Below are 21,257 nucleotides of genomic sequence, written 5' to 3'. Positions count from 1 at the left end.
AATTAATGATCATCTTTGTATAGTGAAGCAGCACAGAGGTGGTTATACTTTCAGATCTAAATCTTCTCAAGCATGCTTTCCAGCAGACTGGGAAATTACTTTAATGGCTTTTGGCATCCAAATATCACAACTTTGTATGTTTATTATGAAGTAACTCGCAGGAAGAAAAGCTAAAAGGGAAAGAATTACTTAAGCAATGATAACATGCTGTACAAATGTCAGGAATGTAACATTCAAATACTGTGGTATAGATCAGTAGCATCTCAAGATCTAAGAAAAGGTTTTCAAACTAGGTGGATCAGTGCTTTAAACATAGTTGTAAACAGCTTTTTTTGTCTTATTTTCAGTGAGATATATGGTTAGTTATAGATTCAAACCAATTCAAATACAGTTGTCAGAAGTTTGTGTGCTGAAAATTTAATTTGTATAGGCTTTGCTTGTTTAAATGCAAACCTTTTTTAAGCATAGTAATCATAAAGTAATTGGGCTTTTTCATCAGTATGGGGATTTTTGCTGTTTTTAATTTGGGAAATCTGAAATTTTAAATTTCTACTTTAAACCATGGAAAACTAATTATAAAGCAGAAGTGAAAAATTAAGTACTTAAGTATAATTACCAAAAAAAGTAAGCTTTTTTGAGTAAGAGAGTAAGCTTTTTTGCAAAACGATTTTTCTTCTATATGTTTTAATTGCCCTATTTCATAGAAACAGAAAATATTTGATGTTTTTATAGGACATTAGTTTTAATAAAACCCAGTACTTTTAAAAAAAGTTATTGACATTATTGTATTGTCATCGAAGACATTTCTGAACTGATTTGCATGTTCTATCTTTAGTTAATTACGAGATAAAAGTTTGCTTTGTTGCAGTACAACTTCAATTTTAAAGACACTACCTTTCTTACAGTAACATAGGGGAGGAAAAATGAAGAAACCATACTCTTATTTTTGATTAGATGGAACAGTTTTTTTTCTAGAGGTTGTACAACATGATATGATTATTTCTTTATCTTAATGATAAATACCTATACAGTATGTAAAAATATGATTGAATCTTATGAATAAAGCAAGCCTTGTAGCTTTTTTGCCACAGATGCATATGTAGCAGTTCCATTGGCAAACTGTAAATCACAGCAGATTAAGATAGTTAAGGAATCCACTCAACAAGCAATATAAGAAGTAGTGTTGCCTGTGCAGTCAGAGTTCATTCTCCTCAAATATGCTTCTTTTAATTCGGTATATGCAATTTGTGCTAAAAAGTGCAAATAATGGATGGTACTTATGTTCTGTTGTAAATAAGGCAAGGAGTCTGTAAGGTGCATCTCTTTCTTATTAGCTGTGAATGACATGGGAGATTACAAAACAAGAAAGCATGTAATTTTGATTTAGAAATTTGACCAATATTGCATAGTTCGGGTTTGCAGCAAACTGCCACAATCATAGGCTTGTGCGTACAATGTCACCGAAGAACAGTTATTTCCCCTGCCATCCATTTTTCTTTGAGAATTTATTTGGTTGTTCAGTTCAGTGACAATAATAGGTTAAAATAAAAATTTCTTCATGAGTGGGTACATTTATGCTTATATAGAGTTATTGTCATAATTAAATGGTTGCTGAGCTTACTTGACAGTGGCAAATTTTTCAGTCTTTAATCACTGAAAAAATTAAACTTCTGAATTTTTAAAAGTTTTTATATTTACGTACAATTTCTTGGATAACTTCTATTACTTTTATATTTATCTAAGTTAAAAGTTGAACCTTTAGCCTGGTTAAGTTATCGAGGTAATGTATTAAACATATTAGTGTTTATGGGATCGTTCAAATGAGTTCTCTTTGCCTACCTTTTAATTTTAAGTAATTACATGCAAGACAACTTCTTTTTTTTTTTTTTATCATTTCTGGTAAGAAGTATTAATTTTCAGTACTTTTAAAATTCACCCTTGCAATGCACAGATACATAGACTGTTTTTTTAATCTTTTAAACACATTTAGGCCTTTAATGCAGTTGATTTTTTTTTTCCCCCGTCCGATAAATAATTCCTTTTAAAATCTACATTCATTTATAGATTCTTTTTGAAGGCTCTTCAGTTTTAAGAAATACAGTGCTAGAGTGACTATCTCTAAAATGGCCCTGTAATCAATCCCATACCTTAACACAGGCAAGGCCTGTGTCTGAGGCTTGCTTTAGACTTGTTTGACCACCCTATTCTTACCTACTCTTACCTCATTCTTGCTGTTTTGTGTGCTGCTTGTTTGTGTGTGTGTGCATATATAGGCTTGATGCTTTAAAAAATTAAATGATAAGCACAAAGTAGATAATTAAAAGATGTGGCTTGGGAGACATGTTCAACCTTTAATCTTTCATTTCCTATTCTCCAAGCACCTTCTGGATTTCTCAGGAAACTCCCTTATCAGGCATTCTGAGAAAATGCTCATCAGCATCCGGTGCTCATTGTGCATATTGGATGCTAATTACTAGTCCTGTAATTTGGTATCCCATGCACCACTTCTCCCTGGCAATCTGTTCTGGTTGACAGCAGCAAACCTATTGAAGTGATTACTCCGAGAAGAATTTGTGCTGAACGTTGTGTTCTTCATTGTTGCTAAAATACATTTTTAAGAAGATCTGTCATCTTACACGATTTGAAGACTCCTGTTTCACAGTAATGTCATGCTCAAGGATGTGGCTTGTACCTTTTTTTCTAAATGGAAACTGCATTTACTGGCCAGATTTCTAACCTGTGTAAGAGGTTGCCAGTCTTGTATTTGGCATTATGCAAGTTCGGTGGGTCAAAGACCTGTTGGTGCCACCTGGTTTACTTAGTTCTCTTTTGTGCCCTATTTTGGTGGTAGAGTTGTTGAAGTAGTAAAGATATTTTTAATCTTTCTCATATATGAATTGTTGAGTGGTAATCTCAGTTGTCTGTAGCCTATGAGGAACCGATGTCTTTTGTTTAACTTGCAATATGAGCTGAGAGTTTCCCTGTTTTTCAAGTAAATTTATCATTTTTAAAAACAGGACTATTTCCATGTAGATATGTGCAGTGGGTTATGAATAAGAATTAAGGGCAAGTTCTGGACTTAGTAGCAGGGGGAAGAAAGCCATTAAAATCTAGTCTAGAAAAAGCCTGAGTAGAAAATCTTACTGGCAAGCATGTACAGCCACTAAAGGTAGTCTCTCGGTGATTTACTGATTACTGTTATGAAGAATCTGGAATTAGAGAATAAGTATATGAAGTATTTACTCTTTTGTGACAGAACAAATTGAGAGCACTTGGAGGGTCATACATTAATTCTGATGAGCATAAAAATTAGGTCAAAGTAATCAAGTTTGCAGTGTTTTTGGAGACGGCGATTTACCTTGTTCTCCAGGTCAAAGGAGACTATAACATTCCCTATGTTCAGTAAAATTTAGAGAATTAATATAATAAAGTAAAATGATTAATGTTTAAAACATCATTCTTATAATGATGTATAAATATATTTATCTTGCTTCCTAGTACATCTTAAGGAAATTGTGGCAGATCAACTGAAAGCAAGTGTAAGATTTAACAGTGTTAAAACAGACAAGTCAACAATACATTGTGTGTGGGAGAACACGACTGGTAATAGGGGAGTATTTGAAATGCAATAAGGTCATGTTTACCTAAGCCTAGACTGATGAGATGATTGAGTTCTTTTTAATTTTTTTTAGTTTTACCTTTGTTACTGCAGTATCACAAAGAAAGGGATGTTTTTCCTTTGGTGATTAATCCTTGTCCTGGTTTCGGCTGGGATAGAGTTAATTTTCTTTCTCGTAGCTGGTATAGTGCTGTGTTATGGATTTAGGATGAGAATAATGTTGATAACACACTGATGGTGTAGTTGTTGCTAAGCAGTCAAGGAATTTTCAGCTTCTCATACTGGCCTGCCAACGAGAAGGCTGGAGGGGCACAAGAAACTGGGAGGGGGCACAGCTAGGACAGCTGACCCAAACTGGCCAAAGGGCTATTCCATACCATATGATGTCATGCCCAGTATAGAAACTGGGGGGAGTTGGCTGGGGCATGGCTGCTGCTCAGGGACAGGCTGGGCATTGGTCTGTTGGTGGCGAGCAATTGTTTTTCACTTGCATCACTTGTCTGTCTTGGGTTTTATTTATCTCTTTTTGTTATTTTCATTTTCATTATTATTATTATTATTATATTTTATTTCAATTATTAAACTGTTCTTCTCTCAACCCACAAGTGTTCTCACTTTTGCTCTTCTGATTCTCTCCCCCATCGCATTGGAGCGGAGGGTGGTGAACAAGCGTCTGTGTGGTGTGTAGTTTCCACCTGGGGCTAAACCACGACAATCCTTAACAGCTCAAAAGCCATTTCTATCAGATAAATATGTAATTAGAATTTTTTTCAATGAGAGATATTGATGTGGTTATGTACATATTTAATTAGGTAATTGTTTCTGAAAGAATTTACATTTAAATGCTCTTTTATGTCCTGATCTTCTTAGAAAAACATTGCCTTAGTGCAGCAGTGGCTGAATAGCTGTTTCATAAGGCTTTTTGAAAACTGAATTTGAAGTGGAATATGTAAGATCTTCTAGATGTGGAAATACTACTGTTCACCTCTGCATGCAATCGTATATGCATATAGTTTTGTAGTTTCTATACTTAGCTCGTAACTTTTAGGTTAGGTCTATCTGAAGATACAACATCTAAAGTAGATTACAACACAGCAAACTTCATACAGACAAGTACCTGTGCAGGTACAGTCAGAATGATTTCCTTGCAAGTCTGCAAGAGCCATATAATTTGGACTTGAAACATATGGTAATACTTTTTATATGTTAGATGAGAAATACATTTGCACAAATTAGTTCTCAAAAAGGAACTATTTTAAGATGTTCAGAGAATTAACCTTTGTAATGTTTATAGTTATTATTTTGTATATTGGATGTATGTAAAGAACAATCATAATTAACTCATCATCTTACAGTCTGTTTTGGGCTTCAGTGCTGGATCTTTCTTATACCACCATCCATTTCATCCCTTACCGCCCACTGCAGTGAATTCATCTGAGTTTTGCCTGATTCTGAGTGCTGAGACAAAAAGCCAAAATTAAAACATTAATAAGCCAATTAAATGTCTGTTTATGTAAAAATTGTTTTCCTTTGAAAGAATGTAAGCTTTATTTATTAGACATATTTTTTTGTATGAGCTTGCTTAGTGTAATGAAGTACTAAAACTATCAAGTTACATTTATTTCCTTCCCACTTTATAAAGACTGAGTATTGGTGTTGGTGTAAGTAACAGGTTTAGAGAAATTCTGAATGCAGGTTGCCTTTTTGTTGGTTGCATTGGAACACATAGTTGAACACGGATGGCTCTTTGGATGCACTGAGAGGGCTGCTAGTTAAAGTAGCAACATCATTAACCCGTTTTAATAATGTATGTTTTCAGTATTTTAGTTTTATTTCAGGACATGATTTCTTCATAAACCAAATTCTCTCTGAAATTAACCTTTTCCAGGTCTTTAATGAAAAAATGTGTATTGGATGATTCCATCTGTCTGTAATGGCAGATGTTTTTACCCATGATCTGTACTGAAAAGGTGAAATTCAAGCATTTTTTAGAAGAAATCAAATACGTCTAAAAGACAGAGATCAGATATGAACTTAATTTTAACGTTTTGAACAATTTCCACCAAAATCATCAAGTAGGCTTAATCTCATATTAAAATCTATTTTAAATGGAGGCAAGCCGTTATCATCTGTTTATTATGTTCTACTGCCATTGGAAAAAGAAATCGGTAAGTAGTTGTAAGTAATAATTTTATTATTTTTCATTTTATCCTTATGTCTCTGCCTTTGGGAGTGGATCCAGTTAAAGTTGTTTAGAAAAAGTTACTCATTCTTTTTGCACCGTGTGAAGTTTCAGAAGCATACACTGGGAATGAGTAAAGAACAGCTAATACCATGCTTACAGCAATGCACATATTCAGATCAGCATGTCATTGACTCCATGCTACAGCAGTTTTCCTCCAGGCAGCTATTCTACTGTCTTCTACAATTGCATAGATAACACGATAAAGATCTCCACAGGAAACTGAAGAAAATGAGAAATGTTGCTGTGAGACTTCGTAATTGGGAAATTTTATGCAGTGATTTTTTTTTCACCAGATATTGATACATGTACTCATTGGCCTGCTGTTTTCCCCCATATTCTTGTTATTTAATCTTTATGTTAGTGTCCATTCAGATTTCATTCATTGCAAATAAATTCAAAGTTATCTAAAACCAGAATTTGCAATTCTGTTTTCAAGCACAAGTCTTAAATTGAAATAATCTCGTGTAGTTTTGGGATGGTTATTTTTGCTTCTTCTGTTGTTTGTCCTGAAACCCTTCTGCTTTTTCTTTTCTAACCATCTCTAGTGTGTTTTTCTTCATCTAAATAAGGAGGGGAAAAAAAAAAAAGTAACATGCAACTTGATTGCTTTTCCCCTGAAAAGTGCATGGAAAAAGAAGCACTTTGCACTATGTGCCTACACAAATAAATGAATAAATGTTAAATATGTGAACTGTTATTTTGCATGTTATTCTGCCAATCAAATGTTCCTTAATTGGAGCTTGTCATGAAAGTGGATGGCCTTTTTTTATTTCAGCTGTAGTGTGGAAAAGGGTCATTCGGATATTCAGAGTCAGTTTTGAACTTCCTCAGTAAAGTGCAGCAAGTTAAGGTGAATTGATGCAGCAGAAATTGCCTATCACTGAGTGCTTGCTTGTTTGGTGGCTTTTGTGATGCTGTGCCTTCTTTATTAGATTTACTGTCTGGATGGCTTCCACAGTGTAGCTCCTTGTTCAGCATACCCCACATTTAATCAAAAAGTACCAGTTAATATAACATATACAAAAATCTATGTCTTAGCTGATCTAATGAAAATGTATTTTAATATCTCTCTAATTAGATTTACTCTTTGAAATATTTGGTTGCAGAGTTTTAAGCTAAAGTTTGAGACGGTTGTTTTACATAGGGTAAATACTACTAGTGTATAATTGAAATACAATTGAGTTGTCTTAGCAATTTAGTTAGGGGTTTTTTTTGTGTTGCAAAGCTTTATTATCTGACATTAGAAGAGATGACTCTAGTGATGCATGAGGAGCACAATGGGAATGACAATTGGACTGGAAGTAGCTTATATATTTAAAGAACATATAAAAAATCCTGAATATTTATTTTACATTTAAGAGACTTATGAAAATGCTAGAGATCCAGTCAGTATAAGCTACAGAAAACCATAGTGTTCTTGGATGTCTCTTCCAAAGGGAGAGACAGAACAAGAAAGCTGGAGGAGTACTTCCTAAAAGAGCTATTTTTATTTCTGTAGTGTTGGAGCTTGCGGCTCTGTGACGTTATATTTAGGGACTATGGATTCTTTTAGTGAAAGAATTGGATGGTTCCTAAGTGCTCTCTGTATCTTTTGATTGATAGGATCACCCAAACTAGAGCAGAAAGAACTTGATAATAGTTGCCTTTCCATCTCTAATCCATTTTTTTTCCTGTGGAGTAATGAGAATTCTACTTAGAACAGTGAATTTGCGTCAGACCCGTGTTCTTTTCCGAAGGGGCTGTCCTGACATCCTCTCTGTGCTTGGTGAACGTACCTGTGATGAGAAGTAGTTGGAACCATTGGAAGATGTTTCTTAAAAGCTGTATTCTACTTTCTGGGGAAAAAAATAAAAATGTGTCTTTCTAATTTGATAGTCCTTCATTACTAGAACAATTAGAATCTAATTTTTCCAAAATTTAATGCTGGGGGGTCTTTGCTGTCCAAGTTGCTTCAGCCTTGTTTCTCAAACTGCTGCTGTTGTCTTGCAGCCTGTCATTTTTGCTTGTTGCAGGTAGTTCAGTCACGGGATGAGAAGTCTTTTTATGGGCGTTTAAAGTTGTTTTTTTTCAGCTGTGTCTAGACTTAGGCAGTTTAGAGGTCTGCATTCTGAGGCAATCCTTTTAAGATCATGTTATAGCTAATATTGAGAAACAGGATTTTCTTTGGATGTGATTAATCTGATTTATTTTAGGTTTCTACTCTAGAACAAGACAGTTAATACTCCATCACTGCTTGCTTTTTTGTGTTGGCTGTGAAGGGAGGTGAGGGCACCCACCTTTTGATGGTTAGGTGTATCCTCAGCTTTTTTGTTGGTTTAAATCCTGGTATGAGAATGTAGTGTGAAATGATAGATTTTGAAAGAGAAGGACAAAAAAGAAGTAAGATAAGAAAGATGAGAAAGAGAAGATAAGTCTTTTTCATTTGTTATCTTTTCATGGCTACCTGTAGAAGAGTTATTGTGTTGTGCTATGGTTTATAACTTCCTTTTTGTTCAGAAATGTGATAGCAGTATCATGAAAAGAAAAGGTGCTCAAAGGCAGGAAATTTGCAAAGGAACACACTAGCTAAGTAGTCGTAATCTCATTCTTTCAGCAAGTGTTTAGTGAAGGAGGACCTGAAGACTGCTTCTTTCAAGGGAAATACAGTTCAATATATGTTTGTGGTTTATATAAATATGAGGAACTCTGGTTCATTTATTATTTTTTCTGTAGACATTGTGAGGCAGAGAGAAAATGGATTACTCCTTTTTTTGCTGTTTAAAATATTAAAGTGAAAATTACAAATATTAACTAGACCTTTTTTTCCCCCCTGCTGTGGCTCTCTTTTATGAATATAAAATAAACATAAACAGTATAACTGTAAGACATTTTTATGAGTTAACATGTATGGGATATACCAAAAAATTTGGAGGATACATCATTCATCTTCTTTTCTGTCGGAAAGAGTCCTTCTCTTCTAACTTAATAGGAATATTTATCCTTAATTTTAATTTCTGAACTGTTAAAAAGGGCTTCTCTGCTGAAAATTGTGGGGTTTTCTTGTTACCTTGTTTCTTGTTATCTTGTTTACCTCCAACCTCATGTTGGAGGTAGATAAGTTGATACTTAATTTTTATTAAGTGAATATTTATTAATATTTATTTTTTCACAGATTCATATGAAACTTGTCATCTTAAATTGACTTTTTTGTCCATGTTAAGTCTAGTAATTTTCGGTCTTCCTGTGAGTAAGTCTTATGAGCACTCAATAGTTTTTCTGTTAGCAGACTTAGTAAAGGACATGTTGGTATTAATAATAATTTGCTACTTTTTCTGGACTTTGAGGGACTTTTCTGGTGTCTTTCTAAGCTGCGGAACTGGCTTTTCGATTTGGATTAATTTTACTAAATGTACATCACCTTAGCTACTTGTCTAATCTGAGCTGGGTTTCTTCATTGCTAGGTGTTCTGGGTTTTTTCTTGGTGTTGGTCTGTTTTGCCTTCAATACTTTCTTGTTATCTCTATTGTATTCAAGCATCTTTACCATGAAAAAACTTTTACCTTTATTTTATGCTAGGCTTTTTTCTGAAGGGGTTAGATTTAATAAGTGAAATGAACCCCAGTTTGTTCTAGAACCTGTCTTTAATGAGGGGAGTCTAACAGAGAAAGTAATGGGAACGGAACAGCAAGACGTTGGAGGGGAGTGTTACCTCCCAGTTACTGCCTATGTTACTCCCGTTTTTCACAGAGCATTGTGAGAATTTGCTGTTTGTTGCCAGGAGAGGAGTATGATACTGATTTCTGGGGGGGGCTGTCCTCCTTTTGCTGGGAGGAATGTGCTGCTGGCATTGGTTAAGAAGTTTCCTCCTCACAAGAGGATCAGCTATTAAAAAAGTTTGCTGCAATCTGCTACTCACTCTTTCTTCACTGTTTTGCAAGGCAGTATATCTGAGTTTATTATATAGAGTATTTAAAATATGTTGGATACTTGTTTGTTGATCTTCTTTTAGAAACTGGGGTTTTAAAACTGTACTTCAATGCAAATGTGGCATTCCTTTAATAATAAGTAAGTGACTTCTGGTGCGTTGTTTACAGTCCTGCCACCTCCGAGATCATCGTGTGCTTTTATTTTATGGAGTCTCTGCTGCAATCCCCTGTTTTATTTACCAGGTTTCCAGTACCTTAACTAATGTTTTATTAGCACAACCTAATCTCCTTGTCCTACAGCTATTAATATTTCACAATCTAAAAACAACGATCCCTTAGAAGATGCACACGCACATAATAGACACCAGTGCAAACAAGAATGCTGTGGTTGCTACCAGTGTCTACTAGTAGTGGTAAAATCACTGCTATGTTAAAATTATTTTATAACGTGTAATGCTCATGGTTATTACCATTGACAAATAAGTGCTTTAAGGTAGCACAATCAAATGTGACAACCTAAAGATGTACTTAGGCTTCCGTAATGACATGCTGCAAAGCTGTGAGACAGATAATAGAGGAGTTTTAAGATACTACATATTCTTGGTTTTCTCTTACTGTTTATTCTATGCTACCTTGCAGTTGTGTAATGGAGGAAATTCCTTCTTTGGTATATCATACTCTGTTTAAGTAGAATCAAACACCTCTCTTCTGCACCTCCCGCTCCTTGAGAAGAAACCAGGGCTGGGAAGGATGCTGCTTTGACTCTCAGCTTGATACAGTAAGACACTGTGAGCTGCTGCAAGAGGGAAGCTACAGCATTTACTCAGAGCATTCCCAGCTCATGTTAAACTCTCTTCTGGGCCTGTATGGGAGCTTTGGGAGTCAGCTGGCAAGGCAGCACATTCTGTGTTCTTTTCAAAACGGATTAATTCAGATGCCATGGTTTAAAAATAAAACAATGTGGCTTAGGTGGTAAAATTTCAGTTCATAGCAAAATGTGAATTTCTTTTAACACACTTGTGTGAAAGACTCAGTTTCCATGAATTAGATATCATTGGGGTTCTGTGCTTTTCCAGTATTGAGAATCACGGGGTGGGGGGCAGGAATCATCTGTTTCCTTTTGTCTGATACGTTCTGATTCTGAATGCTTGCCTGAAAAACAAATCCTCCCTGAAAAGCTGTAGTCAACTTTCTAAATAAATTTCACTGCTTTTCTAAAAAGTATTTCTCAGGGCTTTTTCTTCTGTCAAGACTGGCAACATATTTTTCTGTGCATGATGCAAATGTAGACACTTTCTGCAGAGATTGTTCATACATAGCTAGAGGGCTGTTAAAGTGCTTCTGATGATCCTCTTTCAGGTGTGAAATGTTTAGAATGAAGTAATTTATTATATATTAATTTTGGTTAACCAGGCATGATTTAAAATTTTCATAGTCTGTGAGAAATTAAATATTCATTAACATTTAAAGCCATTAGATGACACAGTTGAGCAATAAATGATTCATTTAGTCTCTGTTAAAGTAAATGTGCATTGAAATTTCTGACTAGAAGATAAGTGGTGGTTGTCTTTGTTTTCAATTATTTTCCTCATCCTTGCTTTATTTATTCTGTGCACTTCATTGGCTTGTCTTTTTCTTTCTTTTCCTGAAACAGAAGAAGAAGAAGTGGAAAATTTTGATGTTTCCAGTCTGCCTGAAGAAGTGCTGCAGAACATAGAAGCTGACAGTTACTGGTGCATGAGCAAGTTGCTTGATGGCATTCAGGTAAATTGATTTTTCCTGTCTGTAAGTAGTGGAGTTAACCAATTAATGTCATGGCTTTGAACTACTTTAAGGTTTTTGAGAAAGAGTACATCTATGAAAAACAGGGGAGAACTAGATTTTCCCCTTGGAGAAATCTGCTGCTGCAAGTTTGGCATAGTATTAAGAAAAGAAAAGACAAAAAAAAAAGTGCAACTTCTTTTCATCAAAATGTCTGCATGTTTCATAGTAGTATGATGTTCTAGGGCAGAGTTGAAGGCTCCAATTTTAGATCCATGTTGTGCACCTAAGTCACCAAGCATGGAGAATGTTTGCTCAAGTTTCCAAGTAAAATGGTCTCACTGAGGTGATGACAAGCTGGCTTATTTATTCATTTTTAAGTCATTAATATAGCAACCCATAAACAATTGCTGTCTTAGTAGTTCCTGAAATTATCTTCTTATTTTTAAAACATCCATTTAAAACTTGATACTTAGGCTACTTCATTGAGTGTTTGAATTTTGTCTGTGTGGAGAAGCTACAAATGCGGGCACAATTTTCTGTTAAATGCAGCAAGTTACAGACTGAGAATGGTGGATTTGTGTGTACATGTTTGTATTCGTTGGCATGTAAGTTTATGAAGATTAGAAGGATCTACAAGGGACCCATACGATCTACCATAGATTAAATGGGAGTCCAAACGTGTATTTGATATTTAGCATATTAAAACACTTCATGCTGCAATGCTGACGCACAGTAAAGTAGAAACTTTGGACTTTCCAGCTTACAAAGAAGTTACCTAAATTAAATTTTATAGACTTTGTGTTGCAATAGGCGTCAAATACTACCTATCTAATACCTGCTTTTCAGATCTGTGTCACTCAAGATAAACATTTTGAATCTTGGTAGAAAGTAAAAACAATCTGATTTTGTAAACTCAGAATATACGCACTAAAATAATAGTCCTTGTGAATTCCTGAGTTACGATGGGACCAAAATTGACCTTTGCTAGAAATGTGAAAGTTTCTGAAAGGTGATGATTTCTGTTTTGCACTGGCAACAAAGAATGGTTTTTAGCAATGTTTGGTAGGCAGATGTTTGCAGTCAGGGTTCATTTGCTGCTTTCCGTGAGCTGATTAGAAAATAAATTATGCTTACAAATATTTAGCACATTTCTGCTGCTTCTTTTTTTTTTTTATGTTCATACCTTCTCTTTCTCATTATTCCCTGCTTTCAAGTGAGCTACTTGTATAGTCTAGAGGATCTTCTTTGTGAAATTGTTTCAGTATTATTTTGGTGACAATAGAAATTTTTACAGGGATAGCAAAACTTTGGTTGATTTATTCCTAACATTCTCTTAAAAGATGAGGTGATGGACGTGTGCTTCTACTGTACTCATTAGATTCAATCCTTTTCATAGGTCTCATGTAACTTTATTTGTTTTGAAATGCTTTGGACAACTGCTAGGAAATTAGAGGTTTTGTTTCTCCCAGTGGTTTTAATGTAGCAAAGACACTGGAATTGAATTTATGTGTGTGGAAAATGGCTATCCTCCAGTGATTAGTAAATCATCATAATATGTGAATAACCATAAAAGTTCCTATGAATTGAAGCTGTACTTTTCAGTGAAACTAAATTAATGTTTTCCGGATTCTTTATTTTGATTGCAATTTTTTGATAGATATTTCTTTCCTTATGGTACTTAGTATTTTTAAAAGTGTTTTAACATATTCTTGCCTATGACTTATGTTTTAGTATGAATGTTTCATTGGCTAAGACATATTTGCTAAGGCATATTGTGAATTTAAACTTGTAACAGAGTTCCTTTTTGACAGAACTGTTATAAACTTGAGTCAACAAACAGAAATCTTTAACTTCTTTGAAGGTGTTTTAAGTGTATTTCTTCTGGTTAAAGGTCAAATTAGTAGCTCAATGTTTTCTGAAAAACATAATCTTTTTGTCATGTTGATTCCTGTAAAGAAAAGTGCTGCTTTGCTTATTTCAATCTCTCAGAACTACCACATTTAAAAATATTTGACCATATATCAAAAATATGTGAGAATTTATAAATAAAAAAAAAGTGAGAACTTGAAATCTGCTTGAAAGCAAGAAAGCCAGGTAAAGAAGCACAAGCCCTCCAACTGTTTTAACTGTTTCTGGAACATCATCTGTCACAGGCCTGCTGCTCTGTTTTTTTTTGTTTTGTTTTTTGTTTTTGTTTTTTTTTTTTTTTTCTTTTTTTTTTCTTTTTTTTTTTCTCTCCTAGAAAAGGAAGTTCAGAGGCATCATTTCTCCTTAAAATTCTGTTTTCATACAAAACCATCAAGTACTGATAAACCAAATATTGAAACTAATGGTAATGGAATTAAAACTGCATCAATGAAAATTTAAGCTCATGTAAATGAAATGGTTATCAATTGGATGTATTCAAGGATGCACTCATCTATCAAAAGCAGGCTTGAAAGATTATGCTAGTGGTGTGACTAATGATGTTACAGTTAATTCAGTGCAACTGCAGAGTGCTGCTGAAATGAAAGGGTTTGCTTGAGTTTTTTCTCCCATTCTGCTGTTTTGGTTCCCTTCTGTGTTGATACCACTTTACTTGTCAGATAAGAGGAGTCGTGTAGTTGCAGGTTGAGTTCGTTGGGAGAACTAACCCAATAAGAAATTAGCTTATTGAAAGGAAGGGGATAAAAAACCCGAGAGAATAAAGATTGTTTGACTGAAGGGATGCCATCCAGAGGGATCTTGACAGTCTTGGGGAGTGGGCCAATGCAAACCTCATGAAGTTCAGCAAGGCCAAGTGCCAGGTCCTGCACCTGGGTCAGGGCAGTCTCCAATATCCATACAGACTGGGGGATGAATGAATTGAGGGCAGCCCTGCTGAGAAGGACTTGGGAATACTGGTAGATAAGAAATTGGATATGAGCTGGCAATGTGTGCTTGCAGCCCAGAAAGCCAATCGTATCCTGAGCCGCATCAAAAGAAGCGTGGCCAGCAGCTTGAGCGAGGTGATTCTTCCCTCCTGCTCTGCTCTCATGAGAATCCACCTGGAGTACTGCATCCCGCTCATGGGTCCCCAGCACAAGAAAGACATGGACCTGTTAGAGCGGGTCCAGAGGAGGGCCACAAAGATGATCAGAGGGGTGGAACACCTCTCCTGTGAAGAAAGGCTGAGAGAGTTGGGATTATTCAGCCTGGAGAAGAGAAGGCTGTGGGGAAATGTTATTGAGACCTTTCAGTACTTAACGGGGATTGTAAGAAAGACAGAGAGAGACTTTTTACCAGGGCCTGTAGTGGCAGGAAAAGGGGTAATGGTTTTAAACTGAAACAGGGTAGGTTTAGATTGGACATACGGAATACATTTTTTATGATGAGGGAGCCCAGAGAAGTTGTGGATGCCCCATCCCTGGAAGTGTTCAAAGTCCGGTTGGATGTGACTTTAAGCAACCTGATGTAGTGAAAGATGTCCCTGCTTGTGGCAGGGTGTTGGACTAGATGAACTTTAAAGGTCCCTTCCAACCCAAACCATTATATGATTCTAACTGACTTGGATTCTGGGTGCATGATCACCAAATCCACTGGTAGGGGGCCAAGAACTAAATGGGGATGGGTGAGGTGGGACCTGGAATCATTAAACTTAAGATCAAATCATGCCCCAAATTGCGTAAGATGATCTACATCAAATTGTAATAATCCTATGCTCCTGTCTGCACCTGAATGCTCATTCCTGTCTATCCCTTGCTGAGTGCTACCTTTTGCGAGCTGATTCATGGAGCTGAAATGCCTGACAACACAACAAAAGAAGAAAAACACTGGTTGGTTTAAGGGGTGAACACCTTGAATAGGTACCATAGCAAAGAAATGAGTAGAACACAGGAGGGCCAAGGCAGGATCATGACAGCTGAGACATAGATTTACTTTAATGGCTGTAGATTCTAAATTTATCAAGCTTGTTGCCAATATGCAGTAGTCTAAATGGTCTATATGTCTTCTCAAGAAAGTTGCTGCTGATTGTTTCTTGGAAAGGGTCATTAAATTGCTTCTTATTAGTCCTTTAGTATTTTCCATGTGATCTACTGTAGGTAATGGAATGTCTTTACAGCCAACCAGGAAAAACTGCTTCTCTCTCACAAGGCCACAAAACCAGACAACATAAAAACACAAAACCAAAGCAGCATCCCAAACAAGATTAGTGCTATTACGTTTCCTTTTTTCTGTGAAAATAAGTCATAAGAGACTCATGTATGACTACTGATACTTTGAGACGTCTGAATAAACCATACAAGGATTTTAGAGAAGAGGAATGTGACGTCTGGTGATAACTGCAATCTGAGTATCTCTGCAGGATATATCCATTAATTTATTCATCGGTATAGGCTTCCATTTGATGTTGGCCTACCAGTATTGGATAAGTTTAAAGGGTGTACTGTGATAACAACTAGGGTCCTGTTGTGAAATTTTTGACTAATATGAGCTAGATACATTTTTTTGTGTGTTTGTCTTTCCAACGCATAAGAGTGTAATGGAAAAATGATTGTATTTGAATCCCTTTATTATTCTTAACAGAAAACTCATTTATTTTTCCAAGCTATTCAGATTGTCTCATTTTCTTGATTCCAGAATTGTCAAAGGTGTTATTAAGAAATATGTATTTCTTGGTCGAGTTTTGCTACGCCTAATATCTGTTACTTCTCCTTTCTTCACTCATCTTACCCCCCTCCCTTCTTTATCTAAAGTGACTCTGTGTATTTTTAATATTACAACACATCTTTGAACTATAGGGACATATGGAAAAAAAGATAGTGTTGGCATTGAGCAGCATGACAATCACTTCCTGACATGCTTACAGTTCTTAGCCTAGAGAAGAAATAAAAAACTTGGTCAAATCATCTGTTGCTTTAGCAGATTCACTCATGCTGTTTTTTGATGATCTGGGGTTTTCTTTGCAAGTATGTCTTTGGCTCCAGTTAGAGGTAATATTTCGCATTTTTCTTTTGCAGAGCTTTTCCAGTAGTTAATGTTTGTTATTGAACAATAGTTTAGTCTATTTTGTAGTCTCAAATTACTTTGCATCTTCTTTCTCAGTTTTTTCTCTCTAGTTACAGGCTTCTAAGTGCTACACGTCTCATCACAATTTGATTGAAATTTTTAAAAAATGGATTTAAATATAAATACTAGGAGATTTGTTTAATATAAATTTGTGTCTCTCTAAGATGTCAGTTAATCTTGTAATCTGTAGTTGTATATACTGTCTTATAGCAGTCAATTTTGGATGATGATATGCTGTAATGGTTTTCCTCTTCAGTGCTTCGTGACTATGCTGCAATTTTTTTCTGTATCTTTTGTCCCAGAAAGATTATACCTCACTGTGATTTTTCTCATTTATTTCAGGAAAACAAATGAGAACTTCTAAAATCATAAGAACATAGGATAATTCTGGTAGGGAGGGGCCTCTACAGGTCATCCAGTCCAACCTCCTGCTCAAAGTAGGGTCAGCTCTGAGGTCAGATCAGGTTGCTCAGGGCTTTGTCCAGTTGGGTCTTAAAAACTCCAAGGATGGAGACTGGGGGCTAACCTGTTCCAGTGCTTGATTGTCCTTGTGTTGAAAAAGCTTCTCCCTATAGCCAGATGGAACATTTCTTGTTTGTTTATGCTGCTTGTCTCTTATCCTCCCACTATGTGCCACTATTAAAAGCCCAGCTCTGTCTCCCTGATAACATAGATTTTAGCAGGCTGCTATTAGGTGCCTCCAAAGCCGCCTTTTCTTCAGGCTGAACAACCCCAGTTCCCTCAGCCTCTCACAGGGCATGTGCTCCGTACCTCTGAGCACCTTGGTGACCTTTTGCCCTTGCTCCAGTTTATTCATATTTTTCTTGGGTCCCTAAAACTGGATAGGATATTCTAGATATGGTCTTGAAATACAATAAATTATTTTTAAACATTAGAAAAAAAATTCTTTACTGTAAAGGTGATTGAACTCTGGAACTCTTGGGTCAGAGAGGTTGTAGTGTCTTCATCTTTGAAGTTCAAAGCCTGACTGCACATGGCCTTGAGCAGCTTGCTCCACGTCACCCTGCTTTGGGCAGGGGTTGGGCTTAAATGGTCTCCAGAGGTCCCTGCCAATCTCGGTGATTCCATGATGTGTGCTGAGTGGGGATAATCACTTCCCTTCATCTACTGGCCCAGGAGGCTGCTGGCCACCTTTGCTGCCGGGGCATAGCACTGGCTCAGTCTGAGCTTGCTGTCTGTTCAGACTTTCAGGTCCTTTTCCACAGAACTCCTCCTCCAGCCTGTATTCTTGCAAGATGCTCTAACGCTGATTTATAAAAACCTGTTTCTGAGGGGGTGTGTGGCCATGTGCAAGATATGTCTAAATAAGACCACCATTCTTGATTAGTTTCAACACATTAGTTGATAATTTCACATTTGTAATTTATATAACAGTATTTTGATGCATTCCTATTGTGAATAAGAATCTCGTATTCCTAGGTTTTTCTGTAGCTAGTTAATTTCCAAAACTATTTTGTCTTGCATTTCAAGTTGAACAGTCAAAAGATAAAACCATTCAGATGTCAATCCACCATGCTCATGATAAAGCTGGTTGTCTTTAGAACACTTCTAAACTGTAGATGACGTATGAGTATTTTTGCATTTTCACCTGTAAGAATAATGGCTGTGCATATGGGAAAACTAGAACTTATCCCACAAGTATTTTTTCCGCTTAATTAAGTAGACATTCCCGTATAGCCATCGTAATTAGCTTCTTTTATTACTAAATCATCCTTTATAACATTTCCCTCAACAGAGTTCCATTAATATTCAAGGAAAAAGTTCACGCTGATCTGTGTCACCAGAAAACATAATATTCATGTATAAAATAGAGTATAACTTTTCATTTTAACTTCAAGTCTAATGGTAATAAAATAACCAAAGGGGAAATATATGCATTGCATAATGATTTAAACAGATATATTAAAAATACCAATAAAATATTAATATCATTATTTATCAGGGCTGGGGATTTTTAGAATAAAAGGGAGATAATTAATTTCCAGGGACTGGAGTATACTGAGGTATATATTAGCTATTTCTGTGGCTGATTAAATAGCAAGATTTATGATCTGCAAAGGGTATCCTGCAAAGTTCTTCCTTGCTCCTGAGTTATGGAAAGTTGTTGCTAACGTGTGCCTCAAATCTGAATTATGAATGGATGGAATACTGCTTGGAAAGCCTTTCAGAGGTCTGTGGGAACAAATAAATAGCATGAATATGGAGCTCAAATGTTGAGAAGTACGTACAGAAATAACTGACGCTAGCTCTTCTGAAAATTCTTCACAGGAAAGGTTTATTTTTAAGGAGAAAATAGGTTGAAGATAGTTTTCTTTGTACCTTTTCATGAAACTCTTGCAAGACAAGTTTCTTGATTATGTCTGCAATTCATTTATATAGCTAGTTTAGGGTTATGATAAATTGCAATTTGTTGTCTGAGAATATGGGTTCGTTAGCCAAGATAGGCAGATATAAGGAATATGTACTGTAAGTGTCTGAATCTGTCTTTTATCTGTCTCTTGTCATGTGAACCACGTGTCTGTTGCATGTTTGCTTTCATGCATGGGTCAAGTTTCTGTATCACAGGTACTGCGGGGTCTGCCTTTGCAAATGCAGTGATAGCTTGTCTAGGATCTCTGGATATGCATCAGCCCAACACTTCTGGTAGGCTTAGCTAAATGGAGAAAGTAGTCTTTCTTCCTGCCTTCCTCAGCTGAACATAGCACCGCAAATGTGATGCATTCAGGGAAAATGTGATATATGATATAACCGTCTCCAAAGCAGTCTTTAGAGTCTCCAGTAAGATCATATAGCTGATACTGAAAGACAGTACTGCAGTTGTGCTCCAATTTTTGTATAAACAGATCCTAATGCCAGTCAAAAATGTATGTTTTAGAAATATGGAAGTCCTGTCAGGAATTGTCAGAAATGCTAGCTGTAGTTATTTCTGTATGTAGTTCTCTTAACGTTTGAGCTGCATATTCATGCTCTGTGTCTGTTCCTGCAGCTACTATCGCTGTAACTCCATCTGTGAGGCAGAACTTCTTTATGGTAATAACTGTTTAGTAATTTCCAGAAATCTAGGTTGTTCATTTTATGCTAGTGTCTTGTCCAAGTTGGATCCTGAGAATGACAAAACATGGTGGTATGTTTTGTCAAAGCTATGACTATTCTAAGGAAAAACAATGGATTGCTTGATCAGAATTGTGTTTTAAAACACTTATAAAAGGAACAGCTTTTTATTTTAGAATTAAAGTGCAAGTTGTGTTGTAAAACCGTATGAATGATAATAGATATAATTAGAGTGATGACTGCTGATGATTGCAAACGGATTGCTCTGTCTTACTGAAAGTGAGTTTATTGTTGAATGGAGACTTCTATTCTGATGAATAAATGATAGCTTGGAATTACTCGTACTCTGTTCATTATCAGTGGTTTCCATAAAGCTACTTCTAAATTGTGGACAATTTTAAATTCAACTATCCAGTTTCTCAAATTTAGATATTAATTGGAAAGTCATAAACATGAGAAATTTCATGAGAAATAGGTTCTGCAATTAGGGCAGGCATTTGTGCCTGTTCAGGATTCTAGAATGGCTTTTCTTCTAATGAAAAAATGGACAACTTCAACATATTTAGTAATCACTTACCAAATGATACCCCTAAATGGTATTTTTCTCTTACTCTATCTTCATGTCCTATGTGAGACTCAAATCTTGTGAAACATAAGCATGGCCACAACAGGTGCTTCTATCCAGAATCCTTTCTGTATCCATGCACGAATGTCTGCGTCTGTTTTTCTTACATAATCTGTTGGAGAAAATACTGTTTTCTGGTGTTTTAAACTTAGAGTGAAGGAAAAGAAGATTCAAAGTAGAACAAGAGTCTAGAATTTTTTCTGTAGGCTGGGTTTGTCTTTCTCAATTCAAGAGAATGTTCTTACACAGAATACACATAAATTACTCTTAAGAGTGAATACCATTAAGGGCAGACTTTTTTGAGGGCAAAACACATGCAGTATTGTGTCGTTCTGTGGGACTTTTCCAAAGGACCTTCAGATCTTCAAAGTCTTGTTTGAAGCTCCTCTTCATAGAGTTCTTCGAAGACTTTTACTCCCTGAATAAAAAAAAATACATTTTATTGAACAACACTAGGAAGTTAATAAACAATCTCAGGCAGTAGAGTTGTAAATATGAGCTGTTGGAATGTAATTAACACAATTGTTATGTTAGTCCTGTTCTTCTGACGAGACAGTAATTAAACCATGTCTGCTGTTGTCTGTTCAAAACTTAGAATAGTTAAAATGTAAAAAAAGCATATCTGCTCTGGTCTTGTTGTATGGCTCTGAGTAGATTTAGTTTGAGCAGCTAAGGGCTGTCATGGTTGTTGATGATCTGTCCTCAGACAGATTATTTCAAAGTAGATCTTGAAACTCTTGATGTACCAAAAACTGAGATAAAAAATGTCAAAATGTTAGATTTTTTTGGATAAATGATCCTTCAAACTCATCTACACTGAGACTGTCATTAGCAATGAGCCTGAGTCATATCACATCAGTGTCTACTTTGCAAAGTATAAATCATGCATTGATTTAGAGGAATTGTAATTAAATCTATTGTTTGTGATATCACTGAACTGTATAGTCGGAATATGCCACAACAATAAGCTTTGCATGAAAATTGCTGCGTTTGGACTGG

General features: G+C 35.8%; 1 protein-coding gene across 1 annotated transcript in view; it reads left to right on the top strand.

Annotated features, from left to right (window-relative positions):
- Positions 1–21,257, top strand: part of TBC1D22A (TBC1 domain family member 22A) — a 187,501-nt gene that overhangs the window by 64,149 nt on the left and 102,095 nt on the right. Inside the window, exon 9 of the mRNA XM_082309017.1 lies at positions 11,424–11,533. Within this exon, the coding sequence (XP_082165143.1) occupies positions 11,424–11,533 (110 nt within the window). The remainder of the gene's footprint in view (positions 1–11,423; positions 11,534–21,257) is intronic.

This window comes from Platalea leucorodia, assembly GCF_965183815.1.
Source record: "Platalea leucorodia genome assembly, chromosome: 4".
Classification (NCBI taxonomy): domain Eukaryota; kingdom Metazoa; phylum Chordata; class Aves; order Pelecaniformes; family Threskiornithidae; genus Platalea; species Platalea leucorodia.
The sequence above is the reverse complement of the archived record's forward strand: the minus strand, read 5'-3'. Positions and strand labels throughout refer to the sequence as shown.